Consider the following 9,883-nt stretch of genomic DNA (forward strand, 5'->3'; position numbering starts at 1 on the left):
TTCCTGGGGTCGAAGCAAGGGCAGCTGCAAGTCCACATAAATCAAATAATAACTGGGTCATCAGGGACAGAGGCCATGAGGACCCTCACGTCACTGTTTCCCAGAGTTCTCCCAGTTCGATTACTAAATATTTTGCTTTCTTGGTAGAATCTGAAACTGTCCCATTTAGATTGCTTAACATCAGCATATCTGACTGTTAACAGATAATGCTCACTGCTTGGTCAGAGAAAATAGCACAGTAGTATTACTTGGATATCGCTACGGTACCTGATAATGGAATTTGGGAGCATTTGCCTAGGGCAGTATCTCCAAACACAGAACACTTACCTTGTTTTCTATATTTTAACTCAGAAATACCTGTGCAACATATTGGGATTAATCTGTACCTTCAGAAGAGGCAATGACTTCTTAGCAACTTTTGTTGCTATTAATTTTGTAAAATTTAATTCTTACAAAAGCAAAGAAGTTTGTTCTTTGTGAACATTTTCTTACAAATTAATCATTGCAACTTGGGGCTTTCATCACTTCCTAGATATGAGATGTGATCCTTCGGACAAAGGCATTTTCTGGTTAAGCATCATGTCATGAGACTTGCTGTCTAATATGGTACATAGAAGATGGCAGATATCTTAATCCCAGAAAAAGGATCACCTTTCTTCTGTGTTAAACATATGTATTAACATTATTTTTACAGATCAGTTCCCTTCTTGAAGCTTAGGCTGACAATAAAAATGTGAGCCCTTGGAGTCTTCTTCAAACACATAAAGAACTGCTGAAAAGAGGAGGAAAATAAACTGTTTTTCATGCTTGTAAAGAATGCAAGCAATAAAAAGTTTATTTAGGAACAAGGAGCATTTAAATTAGGTAATAGAGGACATACCTATAATGGTAAAAGTAACAGTTATTTTTACAAAATATTTATAAACAATAATAAATTGACTGTGTATTCATCATCACTGGAGCTTTTGTAGATTAGATTGGACTAATTTAGAGAATTTATGAATTGTTCTTTCAGAGTTAATGTGAAAGGAGAAGAGACTTCTGAGGTAGCTTCTAGCTCTATTTTCTGTACTTTTTCTTGCATAGGTCATTCTTGTAAAATGCTGCTAAGCCGTCTGATCAGCAACATGCCTAATTGCATTTTAATATGAAAAGTAAATCACCGCATGCTTCAAGCAAGCTTTGCTAGAGGTGCCTTTAAAAAAAGAACAACAGAAACCTGTGACTCTGAAATGGGCTGAAAATAAGAGCAGATATGTGCGTGTTGTGAGCCTGAATCTTGGCGCAGAATAAAGGATGCATGTTCTTCCTGCAGAATAATCACTTCTGATGATGACATGAGTGTTGCCTGAGCACCTCATGTCATCCTACTTTAGCAGCCTCATTTCCATCATTAACCTGTAGCATCTCTAGTCTCAGCTGCATGGGATGGCTACCTTCATGCCTTTGTCTAGAGAGTTCCAAACTGCAGATCAGAAGAGAGCTTTCTACAGATCAATCTGTGTCAAGAGAAACTATTTTCAAGCAGAAATTATTTTTAGCAGAATTCTCTGTTCATCTGAACTGTCTTTTCCAGATCCCTGTAACTCGGTTGGTATTTGAATAGTTAAAGGAAATCCTATCTTCTCCAGCTGGGTCTTCTCCACATAACTGACCCATTCTGCTTGATCTGGTATTGGATTGTTTACGCAACTTTAGTAATTAACCACTATCAGCCTCATTAATGAAACATAAACCACCTCTTCTGGTCATTTATAAAGCACTTGTCAAACAGAAATTAAGCAAAGGGCAGAATCCCAGCACAGTAACAGTCCTTCAAAAGCTACTGGGACTCTGACTACAAGTCATTCCGGTCACTTTGGTCACTTTGTTGTTGTTTTTTCAGTAAAAATAAAGGACAACTGATGACATTGTCTATTGCTTTTGGCTAACTCTCTACGAAAGCATCTGAGATCTGTCACATAAGGGCAATGATGCCTGGCCAACTATTTTAGCCATTTTAGTGCAAAATACTCATGTTCCTGCTCATTACTGTAAATCATTAAATGATTAAAGCAAGAGTCAAATACTAAGCAGTTGGGAAACCATGGAAAACAATTGCTAATTATGGTAATGGTTGTTATATATGAGTTTAAGATTATATTCAAATATAGATTACTTCAATAAGGGATTACAGCTCTCCTGTTAGTAAACTGCTCTGAACAACATTAAAGAAGGTTGAGTACTAACAGCTTATATAGATGTTTAGGCTTTGTCTTTACCTATTTTTAGTATTAGAGAAATAATCATAGAAGTAGAGTGAAGGAGTAATTCATAGCAAATGTGTGTTCTGAGAACTAAAGTTGACAGTTTCTTGAGAAACCCATGAAAAACATGCAGGCTTTCTCTTCACCCTTTCTCCTGGTTTATTTACTAATCTTAAATGGTGCAGTGGGTCTGGCACTGTTAGGATATTTTGCTCAATCAGCACAAAACCTCATGACTGACATTTTTTGGATGTTGATGTTATCTTGTACTTCTGGCTCTCAACAGAGAGAAAGATTTAGTTTGAATAGGATGTTCATTTGTTGCATGTGCAGTAGTTTTAGCTGTTGGAGCATGTGTTCAAAGGTAATATCAGGGCTAGGAGCTACTGTAGTAGGAAATTGTCCTTTGCTGCCTTCTAGGCATTTTGCATGCAAAACTTTGAGAGTCAGAGAAAGCTCTTTCTGGAATAGCATCAACCTCTATACAGGCATCAGCTCTGAAGAGGATTGCAAGGAAGGGAAGAATTGCAGGACTGTCTGTCAAAGGTGACTTGTTTAATATTATTATGAATCCAAAAAGTGATTAATCTAGATGTTTGATAAACACACGCTTGTTTTATTGTCAATATTTGCCTCTCTCTCCTGCAACAGAGTGTTCATCTTTGCTGGTTTCACTTGTGACTTAAGAATATCAGTGTAGTAGGTCAGCCTCAGCCTTACTGAAGTGCTTTAGGTCCAACATAATACAAATGATAAAACAAAGCATGAATGTGAGATTTTATTGGTAATACAAATGATTCACCATATGCTGTGCTGCTTCTATAGATTTTAAGCGTGTGCTCTTTTGGGCAACAAGGTTTGTATGTCATTTCATTTGACCTCTGCTTTGCAAAAGCCCTTATCATCCCTAAAGGTATTTTTAAATACAGCAGTATTCAGCAAGACACAATGTGGATTAATGAAGGTATAACCAAAGCTTGATTACACTTTGCTTCAATCACGTTAAAATTGATAGTTAGTAGGGAACACTTGCAATGTGTCTTCAAGCACTGAGATTCTTAAATCAGCAAAAGTACATTGAAGAAAAGCCAAATTGTGGGCCTAATTTTCACAAAGCAAAATGTCTTGACATTCTGCATTAAGAATTATAAAATAATTATTGTGGAATCTCTCAGTCAGCATTTTGTCAGCAGTTGAGTGTTGCTACTGGGAGACTAAAATAACTGGATATATCAATTTATCAATGATAATGTTTTTCTTGCATCCTGTATTCCATCTTACGGACATTTGTTTTGATAGTAAAAAGAATATTAGGCTCATTAATGTAAATGCTGTGTTGCAATGGATGACTCGTCCAGATTTGTGAAAGCAGGATAGTTAAGATGAACAATGAGACTGAATTTCTTGGTAAGAATGTTTGTGACAGAATTTCTCTGTTTTATGCAGCAGTTTTTTACCTTGAAGCACAGGGTTGGATGTAGAAGAAGATTCCTGTAGTCTTCTAGTCTACAAGGTGTGTACTCCAGATCTTGTAAAACGCAGTACCTGTGAAATCATCACAGAAACTGATAATTATGTTAAACCCATCCTTTAACTGTAAAAGCAAACAATCCAACAGTTTTGCAAGGCGGGCAGGAGAGAGAGATAAATGCCCTCCAACCTCTGTCACAGATGTTTCTACAGGTCACTTCCATCCATTTTTAACCATTATTTGCTCCACTGTCAATTTTTGGGTTAGTGTAGAGCATTACACGGCGCACATAGTCTGAACATCCAGAGCAGCAGTCCCCGAACTCTTCTCAAATCTCCATGTAATACCTTGTGCCTCACAAATTGCACAACTGCCACCCGCTCCGTTTTGACCCACACGGAGAAACTACTACCAGTCCTTTTTGTCACTCCTCCTATACTTCTGGTTTGCCAGGAATCCTTTCCTTTTAGATTTTCCTCCTCTGTGCTAGATTCACCTAGTGAGCTTATACTCAGAAATCCTGCTCAGAAAATCCATAAGAGAAATACTGCTTATGAATTTTCGGAGGTGGCCTAGAAACGTTTTTTTGTTCTTTAGCAGCTCTACTGTTTTGGAGAGCACCAATATGCTGCTATCTAGCATGAGCATTTCCTGCTAGACCAAATCCATGCTCTGTCTGACAAAATACAGCCATGTGGTTAAGAGTTATTAAAAGCATTAAAGCATTAACCTCTTGTAACCTCATTTTTTACTTTGTACACATACATAAGTGTTTAATCGAATTGAAGTTAAACACTAAAAAGTTTGAGAGGCCAAATTTATACATTCTCTTCAGTTTATACAGAGCTGATATGATAAGAAGCAAAAGAATTAAAATACACCAATACACAGAAAATGCATCTGTTGATTTCTTTAAGCTCTGTTGCTAGATGCTACAAGTTTGGTAACAAGCATTCCCAGCATTTAAATCAAGGATCTTTGTCCTCCTGGGATCTGATCTGTGGCCCTGGTGCCACTCTAGCTCATTCTACTACCCTTTCAAATTTGAACAAATGATTTTATGTCAAAAGATTTTCTGGAGAGGGAATGAGCCCAGTTCCTGAGTGACAACACAGACTAACCGCTGTGTGGATTTAGCACAGTAAACTCTGTCGTCTTCTCATTCTCATTTTGGTTCAAGCAGTCACAGTGTCCGGAGGGATTGACCTCACTCTGCCATGGAAGTCTCATAGAGCAGTCATGTCCCTTTTGTGTCCCTCTTTGCTTGTCACCTCTTGGCATGAAAACTTTGGTTATCATCCATCGCTAAAGGAAAACAAAACAACCAAACAGACCAAATGCCTGAAGGAAAGTATAAATATAAGGAACAGAATGGGCCAAAAACAGAAATTCAGACATGCTCTCGAGGCGCTGAGGTGTAATGATGCTTCATACTGAACAAGACATGTTCCTGTAGTCGGTTTCCTACGGATACGAACTGAAATTTCTGGTGCTGTACTGGTGCAGACTCAAATTAAAACACTATTTTTGAAACTATTAATAAATTTGGTAATAATAAGAAAGCACTGTGACACAAAGTTGAGCTGAACATCAAGGACATCGCAGATCACCAACAGTAGCGCAGTTAGCAAATAAATAACAAAGAAGCAAGTCAGCACTACTGAGCTTCTGTTATTTTAACTTGAGTAGAGGATGTTTACTGTTAAAAGAGACAAACAAGAGTATTAGATAAGATGACAGCTCCACAGATCTGAGCCCGGAATTTATCACAGACTGTTTAATGGAGTATTTAAATAGATAACCAGGACTCCCCTGGGTCAAGGACGTGTGCCCTCCTGTGCACAGAGCAGCACTGCGTTTGCACAGCACCTCAGCTGGCACCTCTTCATCTCGAGTCCCTCTTTTGTGGAATATTTGGACTCTCCCTGTTTGGTCAGGAGCACCTGGGGATCTGCAGGCGTGTTGGAGATCCGGGGAGGGGAAACAGCCGGCATTAGCCTTCTGTGAACAAACACAAAAGAAAGGCTAAGACATCCATGTGATTCAGATTCGCTTTTTAACGTTATTCCCGCAGCGGGGTCGGCCTCACCGAGAAGGCTGCCGGAGCCGCAGCTCTTCGGTTGCCGAGTGAGCGGCCCACGGCGCCATCCCGGGGCGCGGGGACACGCGGAGGCGGCCGCCCGCGGCCGCAGGGCGGCGCTGCGGCGCGGAGAGCCGCGGCCCTCCCGCCTGGGTCGCCGCCCGCGGCCCCGCTGCCGGGCATGGGGCGCCGCGAGCGGTGAGGGCGCCGCGCCCGCCATGGCCTGCACCATCGAGAAGGTGCTGGCGGACGCCAGGACGCTGCTGGAGCGGCTCAAGGAGCACGACACCGCGGCCGAGTCGCTCATCGACCAGTCCGCCGTGCTGCAGCGCCGCGTGGCCGCCATGAGGGAGGCGGGCGCGGCGCCGGCCGAGAAGGTGAGCGCGGCGCGGCGGGGCCGGCCGGGCCGAGCCGAGCCGGGCCGGGCCGGGCCTAACAGCGCCGTCCCGCAGGGCCCGAGCAGCGCGACGGAGCGGGCCGGGGCGCCCCGTCTGCGGCCGCACGTGCTGCTGCCCCAGGAGAACACGCAGATCCGCGAGCTGCAGCGGGAGAACAGGGGTGAGTGCGGGCTGAGCGGCCTGCCCGGCGCCGGCAGCGGCGGGGCCCGGGCGGCCCGGCCCGGAGCGGCGGGGGCAGCGCCAGGCCCCGCTCGCGGCAGCCGCCCTCCGCCCTGCAGAGCTGTGGATCTCCCTGGAGGAGCACCAGGACGCCCTGGAGCTCATCATGAGCAAGTACAGGAAGCAGATGCTGCAGCTGCTGCAGGGGAGGAAGCGGGAAGAGACGGAGCCGGTCTTGGAAGTTCATCAGGATAACTGTGTGGTAAGGGAGCGGGCGGGGGTGATGCCGGGCGCTCTAGTGGTGAGCTGTTCCTTCTTCCTTTTGTCCCGTTCCTGTGACAACATACAGGTTGTGGCAATTATCACACGGGCACCGAAGAGCATAAACCTTACAAGGCCCAAGTGATGGTTTGTTGTATGTGTCTTGGGTCTTAAACTCCTTGGGAAGAGCTTAATGTCTCTATTCTCGCTTTACAGGGCATGTGCATCAGTGGTGCTATTGTTACCGTTCAGTAATCATTTATACAAAGGGAGAAGAATCTCCTAAGTCTCTCTAAGCTGCAGTGTGTTAAGTTCTTGAGAAATCATCACTTCAAAGCAATCAAGATCCTTGGTGCAACAGTATAAAAGTGTGCCCAAAAGCCTGCCTCCTCCTCGTCAGGTGCCGTGATCTCGCTCTGAGATGTGCATCGAGATAACCCCTGCCTGTTTTACATTTAAGTGTCTACAAATAACAACATTGGAAATCTGATTATCTTTTACAGTTAAAGCTTGGATTTTACTAAAATACATGTATACGAGCGATTAGAAAACAGCAAGTTTGTTTGCCCTGGTCAGATCTTTTATTTGCTGCTGTTCTTCAATTGGATTTTGAACCATCCTAAATCTTTGTGCTGATAATGTGACAATTCGTTGCCTCTGTGTGTTGCTTGGTTCTTCAGAAGTTACATTTTTTCTAGTACTGCCAAAATGCCTCCATTTCAGTGCCTCACAATGCTATCTGCATAATGACTGTATCATCTGCACTTGAATCTGTTGTTTTAGTCCTTGTCAGAGTGGAAACAATTTCCTTCTTAGTATGTAATGGTGCCTTATATCTTGCTGACTGATGCAATTCTGTTATACTTTTCAGTGATGTTTCATGATTGCTGAAGTAAAGGTGCATTTATCATCTTAAAATAATTTGGAAAGGATTGAAAAGTGTTTTGAAGGAGGGGATTACAATTAAAGAAAGGAAACGAGTATAAAATCACGATTTTTAAAAAAGATTCATAGGGATAGTGAACTATTGCTTTTGCTCGAATGTATTGAATATATTGTTTTTTATGTCTTTCAGGAAATTGAAAGTCAAATAAACAGAATATTTGAGATGGGAGAAGTGATGAGAAAAGCTGTTCAAGTTGATGATGATCAGTTCTTTAAAGTTCAAGAGAAACTAGCTCAGTTGGAGGTAAGAGGTGGTATAATTGCTAAGGTTAGATCCAGGGTGTTTCATTTTCTAGAGTTACCCCCAAATGCATTTTTGCTTTCCATTAATAGAAGATAGAGATATAGGAAGAGAGGGTTGGGGTTTTATATATGCCAAGGATATACAACATTCAAATATGGTGGGTAGGAATAAGGAAAATTGTTACTTTAAAGTAGTTTTTTAATTATTATGTTTAAAACTAGAAGTAAAAGATGTGCTATGTACGCCCCCTCTTGCTTGTGCTGAATTATTTCTATTTATACAATAACAGTGTTCTATTAATTTGTCAGTGAGTGTGGCTGTTAAAGATTATATTCTTTTAAGTGTGAAGTAGATCTTTTTTGTTTCAGCAAAAATACTGATTTTTGCAGCTTGAAAACAAAGAACTCCGTGAACTTTTGTCAATCAGCAAAGAATCTATTGAGGTGGGAAAAGAAGATCTGCCTGATGGTGACGCTCAGGTCACAAAATAATTCAGTTTCCAAGAATACCAGGAATTGATCCAAGGAAGGATGGTTGGTGTTTTGTTCTTTTAGGTGCTTCCTTGTATGTATGTTTTATCTTTAAACATGTGTGGCCTATTTTCTCAGCATTTTTTTCTGGAAATATATGCTGTGATGGCAAATGCTTGTGTTGCCAGTCAGCAAGTGCAGCATATAAATGTTTAAAAAAGAAGTGTTTGCGATGATCTCCTTTGCGATAGTTTATTTTGTCTCATAAATGTTGATTTGGATTAACTTCAAGAATTCCATCTATGCAGACAGCATTTTAATTATTTCATTTGATAGAAACGAGATTATTTGAAAATCATATTGGAAATGGCAGGCACATACTTTGCTTTCCTGAATACCTAACATAACTTGGCTGGGTTAACATTCTTACTGGGAAATAAACAGTTTATTAGAAGCAGATCAGGAGAGTAGCAGATAAGGGACATACTTTGCCTTGATTTAGCAGGGAAAATCAGAATGAACAGCCCTTTCTGACACCTCTGCATATCAGTGTACTGTATTTGCCCAGTGTTGTGTTTTTTTATGTGAGTAAACCCATTCTGGCTCTATCTGCGCTGCAGGGTGTGTGGATATTGGATAGCTCTGGTCAGAGGCTCTTTTCTCAAGACAATAAAGTGAGACCTGCAGAGAACACAACACTCAGATCAGAGCTGTCTGGCTTCCCACTAAGCTTTGGGCCTCAGGAAGGGTGAGCTCAAGTCGGGCTCAAAACAATTAAACCAAAACCAACCATATAAACATGTTTTTAGTATTATATCACAGGTAAGTCTAATGGCAGGTGTTACATAGTTGCTGTAAAATCTCATATAGAGTTAACCTTAGACTTGCAGTTTTTAAGAATTTATCAATATTGCAGTATTTTATATATAAATATTTGTCTTTCTTAGTGGTGATCAAAAGATGATCCTTCACAAACATGAAGTCTCTCATTTCCAGCATTAAAGTGCTAAGCCATTCTTTCCCAAGAGATAATTTTGGTAAATGCAGAAGGTGATTTAGATCTGGGGCCTAAGACACAAAGAAAAATTAGGTGGCATTTCTTTGCCATCATTTGGAACACACGGAAACATGCTCTGGTAGAGAAGAGGGTCATCTGTACAGGACTATCCTTATATATATATATATATATTTTACTTTATTTTTTTAAATAGGGAATAAAAGTAAGTGTGGGTAGTCTTTTCTCAAGTGTGTTCAGTTGTATGAATCCTGGTGGTAGTTCAGCCTTTGTAAGCTGCTCTGCATTGACCTTGTCTGCGCAGTGAAGCCCTCTCGGTCCCCGCATTTCTTTGCGGTTCGCAGCAGTGCAGCTCTGCGTACGGTGCTTGGGGGGACTCCGTGTCGTCTGAGACGGTCGCGGTGCAAACCCAAAAACGGCTCCTACAGAGCAGCTCAGGGCACATGAGGGTTAGGCGGAGCTGACGGCTCAAGGTTCGTCCGCCCCTCATCCCTGTGGCTCCATAACCGCGGCCCGGGGTGCTACTTGAAGGGGTTGCGGGGCTGCTCCCCACGGGGCCGTTCCTGAGAGCCCCGCGCGGGGCCGTTCCGGGGC

At 42.0% G+C, this 9,883-nt stretch overlaps 1 protein-coding gene across 2 annotated transcripts; it reads left to right on the forward strand.

Moving 5' to 3' along the window:
• The first annotated feature begins 5,969 nt into the window (after positions 1 to 5,969).
• SIKE1 (suppressor of IKBKE 1) lies at positions 5,970 to 8,328 on the forward strand. Of its 2 annotated transcripts, XM_088526853.1 has the most exons (5): positions 5,970 to 6,174; positions 6,250 to 6,355; positions 6,474 to 6,616; positions 7,691 to 7,804; positions 8,194 to 8,328. In XM_088526853.1, exons 1-5 carry the CDS (start codon positions 6,016 to 6,018, stop codon positions 8,293 to 8,295), a joined length of 624 nt encoding a protein of 207 aa, XP_088382979.1. In that variant the 5' UTR covers positions 5,970 to 6,015; the 3' UTR covers positions 8,296 to 8,328. The 2 variants fall into 2 exon arrangements, with proteins under 2 accessions (XP_088382979.1, XP_088382978.1); XM_088526852.1 differs by having other exon boundaries at positions 5,970 to 6,355.
• Positions 8,329 to 9,883: the final 1,555 nt, after the last annotated feature.

The sequence above is a fragment of the Tinamus guttatus genome, unplaced genomic scaffold (genome assembly GCF_059628265.1).
Source record: "Tinamus guttatus ecotype Peru unplaced genomic scaffold, ASM5962826v1 Tinamus_guttatus_pri_ptg000259l, whole genome shotgun sequence".
Lineage (NCBI taxonomy): Eukaryota > Metazoa > Chordata > Aves > Tinamiformes > Tinamidae > Tinamus > Tinamus guttatus.

What these genes read in the sequence shown, in the direction of transcription:
- SIKE1 (XM_088526852.1), top strand. Translation starts at nt 6,016, where the DNA reads ATGGCCTGCACCATCGAGAAGGTGCTGGCGGACGCCAGGACGCTGCTG. An exon ending in GCTGCAGCGGGAGAACAGGG is followed by an intron (nt 6,356 to 6,473) that starts GTGAGTGCGGGC and finishes TCCGCCCTGCAG; the next exon opens with AGCTGTGGATCTCCCTGGAG. An exon ending in AGAAACTAGCTCAGTTGGAG is followed by an intron (nt 7,805 to 8,193) that starts GTAAGAGGTGGT and finishes TGATTTTTGCAG; the next exon opens with CTTGAAAACAAAGAACTCCG.